General features: G+C 40.8%; 1 protein-coding gene across 1 annotated transcript; it reads left to right on the top strand.

The window, feature by feature from the left end:
- The first annotated feature begins 206 nt into the window (after positions 1 to 206).
- Positions 207 to 19,380, top strand: ufl1 (UFM1-specific ligase 1). The gene is given in 20 exon segments (XM_032542426.1): positions 207 to 470; positions 1,722 to 1,867; positions 2,477 to 2,505; positions 2,623 to 2,720; positions 4,985 to 5,099; positions 5,862 to 5,992; positions 7,935 to 7,993; positions 8,081 to 8,227; positions 10,045 to 10,220; positions 10,318 to 10,497; positions 11,279 to 11,405; positions 12,661 to 12,783; positions 13,014 to 13,134; positions 13,226 to 13,265; positions 13,267 to 13,393; positions 14,605 to 14,735; positions 15,793 to 15,873; positions 15,965 to 16,050; positions 17,653 to 17,833; positions 18,553 to 19,380. Coding segments are annotated over 20 exon segments (2,394 nt in total). The 5' UTR covers positions 207 to 393; the 3' UTR covers positions 18,772 to 19,380.
- Positions 19,381 to 19,788: the final 408 nt, after the last annotated feature.

Here is a 19,788-nt window from a genome sequence, read left to right as displayed (position 1 = left end):
ACTTTGTAGCTATTTTGCATTTGCTCTACTTACATTTAGAGGTATCTGTCTACCTGCCATTCTTGCATTCTCTTAGATCACCTCAAGGACCTCACAATTCCCTGGCATCATATTTGAAGCATAAACTGTATATAAAATGGTTTTGGATCATAGGGTATCATGTCACGTTCCTTACTGTAGGCTATACGTGATGAACTCAGCGCGCGAACGGTGGCAGGGGAAGATGTGGTCCTCGTGGCTCTCGGTTGTACGTCACTCTATGTTGACGTGTGCACTGTAGAGAGCTGTCTTGTTAGCAAATAATCAGCTAGCTGGACACGCTTCTTGATAGTGGATGGTTTAGCGTTAAGCACTGACAGCTGGCTGTTTTTGTAAACACATAAACTTTGAATAATGGCGGCTGACTGGGAAGAAATCCGACGGCTCGCTGCTGATTTTCAGAGAGCACAGTTTGCTGACACAGTGCAAAGGTAACGCCACGAGCCGCTGTTAGCAGCGACGCTAACGTTAGCTAGCTAGCGTAAAACTTTCATTTAGAAGTAACGCTGCTAAGCTAACGTTAACGTTATTGAGAATGTTCTCCTTTTTGTTAACATCTGTCGTTAGCAGTAACAAGAAAGAAAGCATCTAACTATTAAACTTTATTCTCGTTGGTTGTATACGTGTATATTTATGATATGAATGTTAACGATATGTGAAATTAACATGTTCATGTATTTATGTACATTATCATACACGCCCAGGGACAGCAGATGGGAATTAGCATTGTGCAATTTTGTTAGATTTTCGCCCCTTTGCCATACCTACATTGAAGAACTGCAAGGCCGAAATGCATGTATGATTTGAAACCATATTTCTTTGTTTCTGAAAATGTGCTTATATATAATTAAAGCATGTGATTAAAACACAACATACATTACAGCAGTTTTTTGGTCCTCGTCCAAAGAGCGTCATATTTGAAAATAGTAACAATTACAATACATTGTATTTAATAATAATAATACAATTTATTTATAATGCCCTTTACCTTTCAAATGAAATCTCAAAGTGCTACAGTAGCAAGGAGTTAAAAACAGTTTCCAGAATATAACAAAATCAACAATAAAGCAATTATTTATATAGCATTTCACGTGTTACTCAGCACACTTTACTTTTACAGTTAAACCAGCCCATATATCACCTTAAAAACTGATAAGCAATTAATCCAACCCATAAAACAAGCAGGGGGGGGATAATGAGCCTGGTTGTGGAGGGCTTTAAGGGTGAGAAGGAGGACTTTTTTTTTCTTCTTCTTTTTTTTTAAAGATTATTTTTTCGGGCATTTTAGGCCTTTATTTTTGACAGGACAGGTGAAGAAATGAAAGAGGAGAGAGAGGTGAAATGACATACAGCAAAGGGCCGCAGGTCAAAGTCGAACCTGGGCTTTGAGGAGTAAAACTAAATATGGACGCCCGCTCTACCAACTGAGCTATCTGGGCGCCTAGGAGGAGGACTTTAATCTGGATGTGTTGGGAAACCGGGAGCCAGTGGAGGTTCTGAAGGACAGGCTTTGCTTGTCAACAACACGTGTATAAAAGTTTCCAAACTCTAGGCCTAACTCTAATGGGAGCTAGGGAGTATTTGGTATCGCTGGTGTCACCCGGTGGATATTATCAGGTTAAAACAGACTAACGAATGAAACTAGTCACTTTTGTAACATTGAACCTTTTTTTTTCCATTAGGCTGTCGGAGAGGAATTGCATTGAAATTATTGCAAAACTGGTCCAAGACAAGAAGCTGGATGTGGTGCACACTCTTGATGGAAAGGAGTACATAACGCCGGCCCAGATCAGCAGGGAGATCCGAGATGAACTCTATGTCCATGGAGGTCAGTTCAACAACCAACATAAGACACAGGTCCGCCTGAGCAAGCTAAGAAAGACTCATGTACAGCAACGGAAGAAGTATTCAGATCCTTTACTGTAAAAACTAGTCTGTTATAGTAAACATGCTGCATTGTTGAATGTTACTTAAGTAAAAGAAAATGTACTTAAAGTATTAAAACATGTTAGAAAGTGTAAAGGATCCAAACAGTTGTGTGTTTTATGGTCTAATCATCTCAGCTGGACTAGTAGGCTAGTTTACTTTATAGTCAAACATCAGATTTAATAAATTACATGTGTTTTGTGTGCAGAAATCCTAATGTGTAAAGTAACTAAAGCTGTAACAGATGAAGGTAGTGGAATAAAAAGTACAATATTTCTTTTTGAAATTTAGCGGCGTAGAAGTAGAAAGTGGCATGAAAAGACTAAAGGAAAGTACAAGTACCTCAACGTTGGTACTTAAGTACAGTACTGGAGTAAATATACTTAGATACATTCCACCACTGCACGTGTTCATATACTTCCAATGGCTCTATGTTGTCATACTTTACAAAAGTATTTTTCAATCATGATACATGATAACCGTGAACGCATCCTGTCATTCTGTTTCACAGGGCGAATCAACATCGTTGACCTCCAGCAGGTGTGTAATAGCAAGTTGAAATTTTGCTGCCATATGCCAACAGAAAGCCGCAACACTGAATTCATGTTATGGGTAGTTTACGAAAACTGAATTATGTCTCAATCTTCTTTCTTTCAGATTCTCAACGTGGATTGGGTCCATGTTGAAAACAGAGCGAGTGAGATTGCCAAATCTGATAAAGGGGTTCAACTTGTTCTGGGACAACTTATTAATGAGTGAGTATTAGGTGACACCTTTATGACACTAGTTCTGAAACCCAAGGCAACATTAGCCCGTCTGTCCTCACTTTGCCAGACCTTCCTTCACAGCGCTGCGGAGGAAGGTCTGGCATAGGGCTGAAACAATTCCTCGAATAATTTGATTACAAAAAATCCTTGAAGCAAAATTCTTTTCCTTGAAGCTTCATTAACTCAATGTAACTAACGGTTTACGGCTCACTGTGTTTCCGCACGGTGGATTATAACTAGCGCACAGGCTAACGCTTCTGTGGACACAAGACTGACGGTGCAGATTACAAATGAAGGAAGACAGCAAAAATAGTGAGGGGTCTAAGAGAAGAGACAGGCGAGAGAAAACAACAGAAGGTTTGGGATAATTTTAAGTTGCAAACGTGCTGCTACATCATCTCAGTAGAAAACATCCAGTGTACTCCTCCATGACACATGGGAACATCATCGTCTGCTGCTCTCGTCCACCGCGCCGTCTCACACAACTGCATGCAGCTCTGAAACTTAGCTGGTGCCAGAGACAAACCAGCTCCTCCCCCAGCATGGCGACTTAATAGGCACGTGAATGACATCACCGGACCGGCATTCATATTCTTTCTCCTCACTCAGTGGTAGGCTTCTGAAAATGGTGCCCTCTGAACAGTGTAGTTGAGTGGAACTCCTGTTAGCTTTGAACTGTCACATTTACCTCAGTGAACAGCTCTTTTGCAAATTCAGTGCAAAATGCCAGAGGCAAGAAGGGGAAGGGGGTGGAAAAGATTAACATTTGGGCCACCAAAAATTTGTTTTTTTAAGGGTCTTGGCTTTAAAAATGTTGCTTTTTCTTTTTTTATTACTAGTAAATTAATTAATTAAACTAGTAAAAAGTAATTACCGTTTACTAGTTATTTTCTTAGTATTTCTTAACCGATTACTCGATTAATCCAAAGATTATTTTCTTTTGTTTTCTTTTAATATTTTCTTTCTTGGACCGCTGGTTGCAATTACATCATATCCGTTTCCAGCTAAATGTGCATTCTTCTTAGAAAACTGTTTTTTAAAATGTTTCATGATATATTGGCCCTCATTTATCAAGGTATCCTAGAAACCAGCGCAGATGTGAGTGCAGAAATCATTTTACGACAGGCCTTACGTGTGATACGCGTTTGTATTACACCAATCAGAGTGGAAGAATGACCGTACATTGATAAATGCAGTGGCTGGAAACAATCAAAATCAATTCAATTTTGGAAGGAGCCGACTGCCCTTAATCAATCCGATGGAGCGCTCCACTGTGGCCCGTGTGCGTACATGTGCACTGTTGTACCGGTGCATAGGGGTCTTCTTAAAGAGCCAGATCTGCCTGATCAACTGACGCAGTCCGACCAGACGTGAGATTTTATTGCAGCATATTGTATGCTCACGTTCAAATTGATAAATGCTGAGCTTTGCATAGGAATCGTCATACACCCGTCCTACGCCTGTTTTAGGTCGTACTTAAATTCTGTTTTGGTTAAAGACAGAGAAGAAAATCCCAATACTCCTACTATTGAATCGCTATACTTCTAGAATCACAATAAATGTCCAATTTGCACCCATGTATCATGAACGAATCCAATTGAGGGGAAAGCATTTTGTCTCGGCCTTACTACTACTATTTAAATACTATGTACTATTTCTACTATTTAGAACTGTATTTCTCTAACGTTTTCAGACCAATAACCCAGTAAAAGAAAAACTATGGACCACCTAACTGCCAAAATATCCCTCAAAACCATTGGCCTTCTTCTTCAACAGTATATTACAAAATACAGCAAAAATGACAGTTGTACAAATAGCTTACTCACTCATTGTTTATGTTTGCCAAAGTAATTGGAGGAATGGTGTTGCTTATGACTGTAAACGTTAACATTACGTTAACGTAAACATCTTTCTGAATTTCTTTTACATGTCAGGCTGATCAATTTGTGATGTAATATGGAGGCCATATTGTAAAAATGGTCAGCTTCACTGCTGAACAGCCAATTCAAATATAATAAATTGAATATAACACATTTATGCTGCTCACTATTAGGCTTTGGAGTAACTTGCAGACAGTTTGAGAAACACTGCTTTACAGCACATACTAAAATAAATCAACGACTTAACCCTTTTCAGGGAAACAATCCAGATCTAAACTGACGTTTAAAACCCTGTTCTGAAATAAAAAGGCCAGAAGCTAAATCAAAAACATATGCTTAAAACAATGTCGATTGACTCTGTCCTGTCTCTAGCACGTACCTCGACCGATTGGCTGAGGAGGTGAATGACAAGCTGCAGGAAGCTGGCCTGATCAGTATTGCAGAACTGTGTAAGAACTATGACCTCCCGGGAGATTTCTTATCTGAGGTGAGTCTTTACCTGCGTGTGTTTATCATAGAAGAACTCATGAGAAATTAGGCAGTAAATTGGTTCACATTTGTATTTAGATTTGTTGATTCCTCTGGGCAGTCTTCAATGGCCGCTGCCAACCTTACAGTGATGAATATGATTACTCAGTAGCACAAAGGAATTAAAGCTGGTGATTGCCGGGTGAAACTACTTGTTAACATATGTTTTCCCCTGTGGCTTTTTTATTTGCTCATTTTTTGGATTATAATTTGATACGCTTTGAGAGATACTGCATAAACATCTGATGCAAAGACTGAGAGTACTAACATTAGGCTGGGAAGCAGGATGTAAATCAGACATACGATGGCAACTATAATAAGTTATAGTGTATTTAGTATCTTGGGAATTCTTATACTATAGAAAGAATACTTTTTTCATCTGGTATTAACATGTGATCTGTATCTGGATAATGGCTACTGTTCAAGGGCTTTGTATTACACCTGATATTGATAAACACTCTTGTTTCCCACTGACTTGATGTAGTTATGCCAATGATGTAGGTGGAGCTAGTAGACAACAAACATGGTGCATCCCATGCCGATGCAAGCGATCAGGCCCCCAGGCTCCGTTTCATAGCGGCCAAAAAATTGCAACTATGAAAAGAATTGTTACGTGATGCCACAGAGCCCAAAAATATTTTTCTGTTGGTATTTCTGTTTACATGCCTAAAGAGACGTCTGCTGTTCAGTGAATCCATGTGTGCGTTCTAATATCTTTCAGGAGCTGTCCAAGCGTTTTGGGAAGCTAATCCAAGGAGAAATGGACCAGTACAACAGGGGGGTTATATTTACTCCAGCTTTTGTTGCCCGTCACAAAGCCAGGATACGAGGGCTTTTCAGCGCCATCACGAGGTGATCATATAATTAACACATTAGGGCTCATGCAAAAAAAGCACTTGTACAAACACACAAGTGTTTTTAGAAGGAAAAGTGCGCACAACAGCTTAATGCTCCAGAAAAATGCTTTAATGTTGCAGCCCACAAGTTGGCCTAAGTCATGTGTATTTGAATTGTATTTATGAGGGTCACACCCACTGGAGTCTGGTAGTCTGAAACAACAAACCATTAATTGTACAGTGAAACAGTGAGGTCATTATTTTGTCATCTTAATTGCCTAATCTGCATAGTATTAGTATGTACAATACATCTATGTCTAAATAGTACTTTAAAGTTTATTTTTTGCATATCACATGACCTCTGACCTTGTGATGCGATGAAAACAGATAAGGGTCATGGGTCACTGCAATGAGATACACCTGAGGAAGGCCGAAATGTGTGCCCAAAATGTGGGCCTTCTTTGCAATATTGGAAGCCTTTTTCCAGAGCATTAAGCTGTTTTGGAGACTTGACCTTCTTTGCACATTCTTGAACTTTTTTGTCCTAAACCAGCAAGTACACACAACATCGTCTTTTTTAAATTTGTTTTAAGACAACTTTCCCCTGTTACCAATTTTCTTGTAAGTACGAACACATTTTACAAGCGTTCCAGACCTGTCACACTATGTAAATAGCACCATGTATATGTACATGCTCTTATTTCACAATGAGTACAATACTGTTGGACTTGACGCCTTAATCTCATTGATATTTAAATATGATACAAAATAATAATACTAACTTTAATTGAAAGAAATCAAATTAATTTAATGCAAAATTAACATTGTTTCCCAAATTATCATCGTCATGGCTGCCAATTTACTAAGAGTCTTGCCAAATTTATTTATATCTCCTATCTATTTTTAGTGTATTGACTTATTTTGGCACAAAAGCTTTTACATTTCACAGGAAGGTACTCTCGCTCATCTTTACACTGGTGACAGTGTAACATGGACCATATCCTCTTATCTTTCTCCATGACTGCCGCGTCACTTTGAACACCTCCCGTCTAAGTCATGTGCTGCTTTGCTTAAGAAAGACATTTTTTAGCATCTGGCTTCATGTCAAAACGTTCCCTCTCTATGTCTACACTGCTGCGCTAATAATACTTACAATAATGGTAGAGTGTGCGACCCATGTACAAAAGCGCAGTCCTCACCGCAACGGCTGTAAGTTCGGTTCCGACCTGCAGCCCTTTGCCTTATTTCATTCCCCCTCTCACTTCTGTTTCACGTCTCAGGCTGCCCTGTCTAATAAAAGCCTAAAATGACCAAAAAACAAAATATTAATACTGTATGTGGTCAACACCTTTTTTTTACATTACTGTAAATTAAAATTTGTTCTGAAACGGACAGCCAGCCTTATATAGTTTTGCGAGTGTCAATTATGCCCATTTCTATTTCTTTATATTTATTTTGCACAAAAAAATAATAAAACACAATAAGTGCATAGCAACATACCAAAAGGAAAAACAATATCTATAAAGTGTTACAATGTTCAATCTGTCCAAAAAGGGAGCAGGATGAAGCCAAAGCTTATTTTCTCACCCATCATTCAACTTTTAATAGTTTTCGGTATATATTATATATTTTGTAAATGTATCATATATTTTGTATTATAAATTAATAGCAAGATAACAGATATACATAAAATATAAAGTATATAAATTTAAAAACCTTCCAAACATGTTTTACATTTTATCTCAAACATTGACAAACATCAGGCTGAAACCAGTGTTTTATGAGTGTACAGTTAGTGAGTTTAAGGAATCCCACTTTGAACCCTTGTATGAGCAAAGTTGACCCAAAAAAATGAGAGAGATTTAGGATAAGAAAGTAAAAATGAGGCCCACTGTCCTTCTTAATTAAATTGTGTTGTGTTTGACACTAAATGCCCTCCTGTTTACTTTATTCTGCAGGCCGACACCTGTCAGCAGCATGATTGGAACATTTGGATTTCAGGAGCATCTCCTGTACTGTAAGGAGAGACGTATGATAGTTGTTTATTCGATTGGTTGAGGCGTGCCTCAGTGTCTGACATCGTGATGGCTTTTGTTGTTGCCAGCCGTCCTGGAGGAGCTGGTGAATACTGGACGCCTGAAGGGAAGCGTGGTCGGAGGGCGGCAGGACAAAGCCGTGTACATCCCTGATATTTATGCCAAAACACAGAACGCCTGGGTTGACTCTTTTCTCCAGCAGAACGGATATCTAGGTAGGGGTTTCAAATGATTGATACTTTTTGCTTATTTGTGTTACATCCTGTTTTCATGTTTCAGCTTTAAACCTCTGACTGTGTAGGCACTTTTACAATCCCATCACAATACAAAACGTTGCTTTGTGAGGTGAGTGTTTTGCCTCAAATAGGCGTTTCTTCCCACAGGACTGAATAAAGTGAGCTTGGATGCCAGCCAAGCTTAGCCCCGCTCAAAACATTTGAGGTCTGGACTAGGCTTTCACAAATTGGGGAAAAAAAGATTTTTTTCGATGATTTTTTAGCTTAAAATTGATATCACGATCCTCTGCCAGCATTTGTTCTCATGAAGTGTAATGTTTATTGCACACATGAACCATGACAAAACAAAACAAATTGGCAGTACCAAACATAGATTTTTTTTTGCCACCTATATCACATTGTGCATCACAACAAGCCTGTAAACACAGAGGCTTCAATGAAGAGAAGGGAGAGCAGAGTAGCGCTTGGAGCACTGTAAAACCTATTTTAGACAGTCTATGTTTAAAACTCACTGAAGAAAGTAGTAGCGTATTTGATGCAGTCGGATCGTATTGGTTGGAGGTCTATCCTAAAATAGTGCAGAGACATTTTGCTTCCTGGTTCGGTTGAAACGCCCCATAATCCTAGCCCAATGACTGGAGAGAGCACGGGGGGCGCTGCACAGTGGCTGCTCTGCGGTGTCGTCACGTACTTGTTCCTTGTCTTGTCTGTCCTAATGTTGTTTTAAATACCATGTGATGTGATTTTACTAGAACATAATTTCCCCATGAGGACAATAAACCTGAACAAACAAACGAGCCCAATGGAGCAGAATCAGACTCCTACTCTGACTAAAATCTGAGTATGATGACGTCAGGCTAGGATAAAGGGATCTCACAAGACTGTTTTAATCTCTCAAGATGAAAGATGAACAGTAGAGGGCAGTAACGACAAAATAACAACATAACAATTTCAGTGTTGTTCAATCCCTGCCCCATTTCAGCAAATTCTTGTTAATATTTGAAAGTAAATTATAAAGTCTAACATGTATCCAACACATCAGCAAATATAAATCCCCACTGCTTACTGGCCTACAGGTAAGGTGGTCACTAAGGCCATCCATAGATAGGTCATTCTAAGGTCTCACTGTGACACATGTATGTTTAACATTAAAACAGGATTTAAAAAAAGCATACCAACTGTTATTATATATTTGAATAGTTTAGTATTCTATGCAAAAAAGGTCTTCATAAAGGCTTTAGGCGGCCCACACAACATTGTAGGCCCAGTTAATATGCAACTTGATTTTATACAATGTGTATATATATAGAAAAGAAAATAATTTCCAAAACTCATGCCTTTTTATCTAACAACGAATTCCACTTCAATCCATATTTGTTGGCGTTTAGCCTTTGAAAAATAGTGTTGACCAAGAGCACCATAAATTACATTTCTACAACCACAATACCAAAAAATCTATTTTGACTCTTAAACTTTTACAGTTTACAACTCATTTGTATCCCAAAAAAATCACTTTGTTCAATTTAAGGGTTTTGTTTAAAATATATTGTAAATATATTAAAATCTAAATATCTGTTTTTATTTTTAAATATGACAAACATTCAAAGTTATGGGTATAGGCCTTGTTCAGGGAGACCTCTGAGTCTTAAATCACAGGGAGGCGGCAGAATGTTATGTGGAGGTTCTAGTCCATGGGCTTACTGTCTGAGTCTATGTGCACACGTGGGGATTGGAGTAGCAGCGGGATGTGTGCGCATTGTAGTCTAAATGAAAATACTGACGTCTTGCTTCTGCAGAGTTTGACGCGTTGGTCAGACTGGGGATCCCGGACCCCTCCAGCTACATCAAGAAGCGCTTCAAGTCCAACAAGCTGCTGTTCCTCCGAGCCGCCTGCGTCGGCCAGGCTCTGGTGGACCAGGTGGAGGCCTCTGTTGAGGAAGCTGTCAACTCCGCCACATGGACCGACATTCAGGTGCTGGCACAGCTCTGCCTTTACCCGAGTCACTATTTATTGGGAAGATGTTACATATTTATATTTTGCTTCTGTTTTTCACTCTGGCTGTTTTTAGCCAATTTTGCCCAGCTGCTTGTCAATGGAGGACATCGGGATGCTGATCAGCCAGGCTATGAGGAACACCAACGTCCAGTCCTCCGCTCGAGTGCTGGGAGACACGGTCGTCGTCAGTGAGAAGTTCCTCAGCAACTGCCTCTCTTTATTTGATGACGCCATGCAGCAGAAAGCTCAGAAGGTACAATTCACTTCAATTTAATTTATAGTGTCAAATCATAAGAGGAGCTATCTCAGGACACTTTACAGACAGAGTAGGCGTAGACCAGCAATTCCCAACCCCCGGTCCCCGGACTGGTGCCCGTCCATGGACCCGTTAGTACCAGGCCTTGAAATATTTTTTCAACCTTTTTTAAGGTTTTAGTTTTCTTTTCTTATGAGTATTGTCTTTTTTTTAAAGTGTTAAGTGCTAAACAGTTGTTTATTAAATCCAAAACAATAAATAGCCTAGATAGATCCAAACGTCTTCTTTTTTTTGAGCGTCAGCGTTGTGATTGCTTAGCGGCTCTTTGGTTCTGGACGTATGTATCTGAACAGACCGCGGAGTGTGCTGCACGTGAAGGGGCAGGTGAAGCATAGGTGCAGAGATACTGTAGATCAAGCATGGTGTAAACAGTAACAGTCTCTATTATTTGACATTGAGGCATTAAAATTGACCACTGGGCCCTGGAAAAAAAAAAGATGATTAACCGGTCCCTGGCACAAAAAAGGTTGGGAGCTCTATAACGTACAAAGACTCAACATTTCCCCCCCATGAGCAATCATTTGGTGCAAAAGTGGCGAGGACAACTACATTTAAACATGCAGAAAGCTCACAGACAGACTCAGGCAGCACCACCTTTGTACAGCTCCTTTGTATCACATCTCCAGAGAAACCTCCTTTTTGGAGTAAGTTAGAGGTCCAAATGAAGTATTAAACACTTTGAACGTACAGTGTTTTTTTTATTTTCTATGGCTCTCAGGAAGTCAAGAACAATCCAGTGTTTCTGATAACTGAAGATGACCTGAAGCAAGCGTCAATGCTGACTGAGAGCTCCGCAACTTCTAAAAAGGAAAAGAGAGAAGCAGAGCGAAGGAAGAAGGCTACAGGTTGGCATTTCTGCAACTGGAATAAGTGGGTCGGGGCACCTCGTCTAAGATCAGTCACGTGCACGATTAACAGTAGAGGGCAGTAACGCCAAAGTAACAACTTAAACAGAGATGGAAACTAAACCTGTATTGTTTAAAATGTTTCAGTAATGTTCAATTCCTCCACCATTTTAGCAGGCAGTTCATATTCTTTTGGAAAGGAGGCATACCTTAAGCTTATCTGTGTTATGTGAAGAAGTGTATTTGTTGTTTGATGACAGCTGAAACTTGAAAAATTCGAATATCGTGCAAAAGTTCATTTATTTAAATAATTCAACTTAAAAGATGAAACTAATACATTATATAGACTGATTACATGCAAAGCGAGATATTTCAAGCCTTTAATTGTCAACATTTTGATGATTATGGCCTACAGCTTATGAAAACCCCAAATTCTAAATATTAGAAAATTAGAATATTACATGAAATCAATAAAAAAAGGATTTTAAATACAGAAATGTCAGCCCTCTGAAAAGTTTAACCATGCATATGTACTCATTACTTTTCTTTGGGCTCCAAAGATTGGTAAGATGCTTCTGACAAGAGGAATACGATATTTGTCCAGGATCCATCCGTGTGTGGTGGCTCTTGATGCAGTAACTCCAGCCTCAGTCCACTGCTTATGAAGCTCCCCCAACATTTGAATGGCCTTTTCCTGACAATCCTCTCCAGGCTGCGGTCATCCCTGCTGCTTGTGCACCTTTTTCTTCCACGCTTTGCCCTTCCACTTTCTTTTAATGTGCTTTGATACACCACTTTGAGAACATCAAACTTCTTTTGCAATTACCTTTTGAGGCTTTTCTTCCTTGTGGAGTTTGTCAATGATGGTTTTCTGCCAACTGTCAGATCAGCAGTCTTCCCCATGATTGTGAATTCTATTGAACCAGACTGAGAGACCATTTAAAGGCTCAGGAACCTTTTGTAGGTGTTTTGGATTAATTATCTGATTAAAATGTGACACTACAATACAATATTGCCTAAAATTATGAACATTTTAACAATATTCAAATTTTTTGAGATTTAGAATTTGGGATTTTCATAAGCTGTAAGCCATAATCATCAAAATTATAACTAATAAAGGCTTTAAATATTTCAATTTTCATGTAATGAGTCTATAATGTATTAAGTTGAATTACTGAAATAAATGAACTTTTGCACAATATTCAAATTTTTTGAGTTTTACCTGTATATCATCTGTTAACTATTTGTCTCCCAGAGGGCAGTGGCAGTGTGAAATCAGGTGGAGGAGGCAACGCCCGAGAGATCCGGATTCGTAAAACCAAGAAGAAAGGGAGGAAAGATGAGGACAGCGATGAGGAAACCGGACCGTCACAGCAAAGTACAGTCACAGCCACCGAGCTATTCTATCTTCACTGGGACGTCATGTGTCCATATGCACGTTAGCCCTCTTCAGTGAGGCCTTTTACTCTTAACGGGAGCTTTATGGCTGGTTGGCCAGAAATCTCTCCCCTGGGTTGTTGAGCTTTATTTTTTTTCTTATGGAAGACAACCAGAGGTAACCGTAGTATCCCTGTGAGACTAATTAGCATGTGTTTTACCTTTACCAAGATCGCAGTAAACAGACTGCAGCCCCTTTTATGGCCCAGGAAGAGATTGTGGCCGTTTTAGAGGAAAGAGTGAGCGACTGCCCCGAAGAAATCCTCTCTGAGCTGGCCGAGCATTTAGTGAGGTAACACACAGGTTTCTGTCTGAAGTCCTAGTTTTCTCTGCTCACACTTGGCAACAATAAGTCTGTTCTGTCACTGTTAATATCTCTGCAGGCCTCTTAACAAAGCCTACCAGGAAGTGCTGCGGACGGTGTTTCATGTCCTCCACCAGCTCTCCATCAGGTGCCAACAAGAAGAAGAGCATGAAGGATCTACAGGAGGAGATCTCCAGCCTGTACAACAACATCCGACTATTTGAAAAGGGCTGCAAGTTCTTCTCTGGTAAATCTTGCTGAGATCACTCCTCACAAATGATTTGTACACAATATATGTAGTAGGATTGGGCATCAAGAATCATTAAAAAAAATTATGAATTTGCAATCTTTTGGAAAACGTAGTTTTGCATCCAATCATCGGTTCCAAATTTAACATGAGCAAGTTTTGGTTTCTGAAGTTCTTACAAGCTGCTGACCTGAAAAACTGAGCTTTTACAAGACTAAGGTTGATACAGACGTGAGGAATCAGCGAGGGAATGGGAAGACTGTGGCATCCTGACACTAAGCTAACGACATGTCCGACGTTACGTGTACAGCAACAATTTTGTTACCAAGCCAAATATCCAAATATTAGCTAACTATATGTCTGTAAGTTAAGCAAATGCACATAATGTCGGACATATCGTTAACTAAGTAAGTAAAGTTTATTTGTATAGCACCTTTTCACGGATAAAAATTGCATAGTGCTTCACAATAAAATCTGATAAATACAACAAATTCTTAAAAGAATCAATAGAATTCACACAACGTAAAGAGGGAGGCAAGATGTCCACAGCCTAGGAGCCCCTGCTGGGAACAATCGGTCCCCTCTAGTGTTAAAATGAGTGTGGGGAACCACTAATTGCCTCTGACCTAATGACCTCAGACTACGGGTGGGAGTATGAAGCTTTATCAAGTCAGAAATGTAGGAGGAACTTGACCGTGCAGGGCTCTAAAAGTAAGTACCAAGATTTTAAAATGAATTCTGTACTGGACTGGTAACCAGTGAAGTGCTGCTAAAACAGGCGTGATATGTGCTCTTTTGTTAATGTGAGTTTAAGCCTTGTAACAGAGTTCTGAACAGCCTGGAGACGGTAAAGCTCCTTCTAGCTCCTTCTTGTTGGGGCTGTGGATAATTGGTAAATTGGTTGCCTGCCAATCTGAAGTTTTGTGGTTTGATCCCTGGCCCTGCAGTCCCATGTCAAAGTGTCCTTGGGTAAGACACTGAACCCCAAGTTCCCCTCAATGCTGCCCTATCGGTGTGTAAATGTGTGTGAGTGTTTATCTTATGAGCAGGTGGCACCATGTACGGCAGCCACAGTTTATGAATGTGTGTGAATTGTAAATGGTTCCTGTACTATGTAGAAGTGCTTTCAGAAGTCTTTAAGACTACTACTAAACTAGACTAGAACATGGAACACAACACCACCTCACTTCATGGCCATTCTTTTCATGCAGATGATACCCAGGTCCACATTGCCAAGCACATCCTGAAGACCCTGTGCTCAGATGTCACCAACATCCTGGTCAACTTCCTGGCTACTGACCTGATGATGTCGGTGGAGAACCCCAGCACCATCACCAACGAGGTTTTTATGCTAATTAAGTCAGATCAAATGTCTGTCATTAACGTCCATCTGCATCATCATAGCGGTGTTTCAGTACCGTTGTTGTCTTATTATAACTTGATAAGTCGCTATCAGCTGGCATATTAGCACTATAGAGAGCCAAAGTCCTGCCCCTTCCATTTGCCTCCATGGGACCTATCTTCGGAAAACAATGGTGGTCAATGGCGATAGACCAACTATTTTCTGGTCCCTGTCAACTTGTGCCTTGGATTACACATACGTTTTTCAAAATAAAAAAATATTTTACATCTCAAGAATGTCACAGTTTTTTGCAAGATAGTTAAGTAAATTGCTACGGGGAATACGGTATTAGAGTAAAAGTCCAAGTGCAAGTTACCTGACGTCACCACATTTTCCCTCCGCTCCCTTCAAGTAGCTGCAGCTCTCAGCATGACCTGAAGGGTCACCTCTTTTGACACTTCTGCCTTTGTATTGAAAGAAGACGGTAAAGCTCGACAAGGAGACAGCCATATTTCTCTGGTGACGTATATGGTTCCAGACGAGAGATGTAGTTCACTAAGCAATCTCACACAGAAAATAATGTTGAACTTCTTTACGTCAAATCGTTTCTCTCCTGATAAATGATGGCCAAGAAGTAGAAGAGCGTGACTTTGGCTCTCTATTACAACTTGTGAAATTGTAATCATTTGTGTAGGCCCCATCCATTTTGGCTAGCAAAACTTTGTTCGTAAATGTTAGCTTGAATGTTGTGCAAATCAGTACGAAAATGAATGGAAACACCTTAAAATGTCTCCAATCTATTTCAAATACCAATTTCCTCGCAAAACCGCATGTGACGTCTTTACGCACAGGTTTCTTATTCGCCTCAAAGCCGTTGGATGGAAACGTGCTTACACCGGCTTTGTTCGCATGAGTGTTTTTAGGGAACTTCAGATAATTCTGTAAGTGGATGTAAACATAGCTTCTCTCAGGAGCCTTAAATTATGGGATTCAGCTGCAGAGACAAAGAGCCGAGAGTTTGGACTTGATTGTGAGTGTCTCTGATGTGTTGGCTCAGGTCAGAGTGAAGATTTTGGGCAAACTGTCAGAGGAGACCAAAGGGCCTCTCACAAAGCTGCACAACAGCTTGAACGGCAAAGTGAGTATGTTTCCTGTCGGTTACATCACCAGCTGGTTGCTTGAACTTGAAGGATGAAACTGAAATAGAGTTGTGGCAAATGTGTTCCCAGAGTATTGAAGACTTCCTGACCAACATAGAGATCTGTGCAGAGGTGTGTGGGTTCATGCTGAAAAAGGCAGACAAGAAAAAGGAGAGGTAATGGAAGTTCATTTTCTTGTGGACGTTTTCTTTTTACTTTCAGGGCCCTGTTTTAACAATCTAGGTGTGTTTATAGCATGTCCAAATCCCCTTTTGGTAGTTTGACAGTGGGAAAAAAAGGGTCTGTGCACTGGGCGCATGGTACTAAAGGGTTGTACTTAGTGTCTTTGGGTGTAACATGCAATCAACCAATCAGAGCCTCCTAATCCCTTTAACAGCCACGTGCGTTTGGACCTTGGTGCATTGCTTAATGGGATTTGAGGAGGAGAGATGTTGGCTCGTGTGACATGAAGAAGCAGAGAAATCATAATCTACTTCATAGTATATTTTTAATGCTGCAAAGCATAGGCGCGCGTGCAGCTAGGCACATTTACTATCCCATAAAAATGAACTGTATATGCTTAACAGTTTTTTTTTAATGCTCCTAATGCAAAAGCACTAGATGGCATCACCTCCCTGTGACCACATGCCAGAAGCACTTTAACACATCCCTTAAAGACATACGCAAATGCACTGAACTCCTCCCTGTAGACCAGTGCAGATGCTTAAATGCCTCCTTAAACAGCAGCCAATGCACTGAACACACCTCCCTGTATGACCAGCATGCCCAGAATGCACCTTAACACACCTCCCTTTAAGACCAGCACGCCCAGAATGCACCTGAACACACCTCCCTGTATGACCAGCACGCCCAGAATGCACCTGAACACACCTCCCTGTATGACCAGCACGCACCGAAATGCACCTGAACACACCTCCCTGTATGAACAGCACTTCCAGAATGCACCTGAACACACCTCCCTGTATGACCAGCACGCCCAGAATGCACCTGAACACACCTCCCTGTATGACCAGCACGCACTGGAATGCACCTGAACACACCTCCCTGTAAGACCAGCACGCCCAGAATGCACCTGACCACACCTCCCTGTAAGACCAGCACGCCCACAATGCACCTGACCACACCTCCCTGTATGACCAGCACGCCCATGGGATACAGATGGATGCCGTTGCACTTGCTATTTAAACGACGTGGGTGCTGGAAGGGAAATTAAAAACTGTCGGTCTTAAACGCTGGGTGCAGGATAGAGCCTTTAGTATTAAATCAGTAGGGCTGTAAATCACATGTTTTATCACAATATGATATTATTTTAATTATATGGATACCGCTACAATATTTGCTGATATCACAAAGCCTGCCATGATACGATGTTGATTCCATTCAGTTCAGCGGCCTGCGACAGATACATAAGCCCATTAACACAATCAGTTACATTTGCATCAACTCACAAAAATCAACTGAAATATGATTTGACAGTTTCATTACTAAGCTCTTCCAGACATCCCGGACAACTTCATCATGGACTCTACATCTGCTATGATACTGTATATTTCTTTGCATTCTGCACTAAACCCATTCAGCCTCCTTTCTCTCTACAGTTATTTTGTATATATTTGTTTCTGTTTCGGTGTTCATTGTTTATTTCTTATTCATGTTTAATGCGTTTGTTTGTGTATGTATGCATCTATCACACAGGCAAATGTCACATGGTGTAACTAGTGTAGCAATAAACTCCTTTGTGATTGTGATGGATCCAGACAGGCCCTGTTCGTGCACCGTCAGGCTCTCAGTGAGCAGCTGAAGGAGACGGAGGACCCTGCTCTGGTCCTCCACCTGGCCAGCGTGCTGCTGTTTCAGGGCAGCACCCACACCATGCTGCACGCCCCGGGACGCTGCGTGCCTCAGATCATCGGCACCCTCACTGGCCGAATACCCGCGGTATGTCTGACACTCACTCAGTAATGTTAGTTGATCAATGTTAGGGGTGTAAAATATAAGTTTTAACACAATACAATATTATATAGATTCTTGGTACAACATTACGTTATTTGCTGATTTCTTAACGTCTGTCACAATACGATTTTGATTCAATTCAGGGGCCTGAGATCCATATCAGATGATACCCTCTGCCCATTTAACACGCTAACATTTATAGCAACAACAGAGTGGATAAATTGTAATTTCCCCACTGGGGATCAATAAAAAGTATAAATTATTATTTTATTAAATTACTGATCCACAACCCAGTCAGCCACTCCCACCCGTAATGTGGTCATGTTGTGTTCCTTCTTGGATCCATTTCAACGCTGGTACCGTAAGGTCAAATACACTCATCTCAGTTCAGAGTAAGTACGTGTACTACATACTTTTTTTTTTTTTTTTTTTATCTAGAGACAGGTTTCCATAAAAACCTCCAATACTGCAGCTCTAGCTAAGTTATAGTAGACATGTTTATTTGTGCTTCAGTGTGGTCTAAATGCTTCAGCAAATGTTGGCAACCCGCTGCTTCGTCTCAGGATTGTTTACGTCCAGTCTTCAGACTCAGCAGCGGTCGGTAACCTCCATCTGCTGCCGTGTCCGTTTGTTTGGGGAGTTAACGGTTAAGGTGCTGAAACGTGTGTGTGTGTGTGTGTGTGTCACTGCCTGTGTTGTTGCAGGAGCAGCAGCAGCTGCTGTCTGCGTACCAGAGCCTGGTGGTGAAGCAGCTGGTGAGCCAGAGTCAGAGCAGGAAGCAGGAGGAGGCGGAGGGCGAGGCGGAGGGCGAGGCGGAGCAGGACGACGAGGCCCGGAGCGTCCGGACACAGCTCACGGCCCTGACTCCACAAGTCAAGGATCTGATACTGTCCCAGAAGAAGACAACTGTCACAGAGGACTGAACCCTTTTCAAAGACCGGAGGAATGAATGTTGGAACTGATGGATGATAACAGGGTTTCCCCCAGAAAAGTTGCAAGTGTCTTTATTCTTGACGAGGGCCCGGCTGGGGCCAGTCCGAGACTCATGGCAGAGCCACAAAGTTTAAGATTACAGAATCATGGACGGAATCGGAAAATTAAGTATTTAAAAAAGCTATTTGACAGATTTCATAGGGCCCTACATTAAGTCAAGGCTAAAAGCTAACTGGAGATTTCAAAAAAATATGACTGAAAATGTCTAAGTTTACAATCAAGCCACCCTACTGTAACTGTAGTTTTAAAAATGTCTTAAAAAAACATGAATAATGCCCAGTGGGGGGCAACTAAGCCCAACAAGCCTGTAATCCACTGGGGGAAACCCTGATGAATGTTTTCATGGTCTTACATGTTCAGATGAATACTTCTAATCCTGCTAGATCAGCTGGCAATACTGATTTATCCAGGTGGACATCATTCTAAATTATTAAAGGATATTCCTGTGTGGGATGTCTCCCTGTAAACCTAATTAACATGAAACCCCTCAATGAGGTTCTGATTTTTATGCGTTCATTAAAGCTCTTCTCTTCCTCATGTGTTTGAGCTATTTATTTGTAAAGGTTGACGAGTTACGGAATGAGTTCAGTCTCTGTTTTCCTTAACCTCGTCTCCATCAGCAGCAGGCAGCTGTTTGTCAGGGGACACTCTGGTGCTCGACTAATAGCTTCCATTGGGTTTATCAGATGCAGACAAACCAAGTTAGCGACTTTGGGGGGGGGGGCCCCACATCAAAGGGCCAGACATGTAGAGTTTATTAACAAGCTTTTATTTAACCAAAAAAGGCAAATATCTTTGTATTATTGCTTGTATCAAATAGCCTTCTCACCTACAGTTTTGGTCGAGATAAAGTCCAAAATCAGTCAGTATCAGAGTTCCTCAGCCATCATAGACTTTAGTAAATCAAGCTGAGCTGTTTCACAGGCCTGACTTTGCAAACTGACCGG

Source organism: Etheostoma spectabile, chromosome 18 (genome assembly GCF_008692095.1).
Source record: "Etheostoma spectabile isolate EspeVRDwgs_2016 chromosome 18, UIUC_Espe_1.0, whole genome shotgun sequence".
In the NCBI taxonomy this organism is placed as follows: domain Eukaryota; kingdom Metazoa; phylum Chordata; class Actinopteri; order Perciformes; family Percidae; genus Etheostoma; species Etheostoma spectabile.
This window is presented reverse-complemented; position numbering and strand designations above follow the sequence as displayed.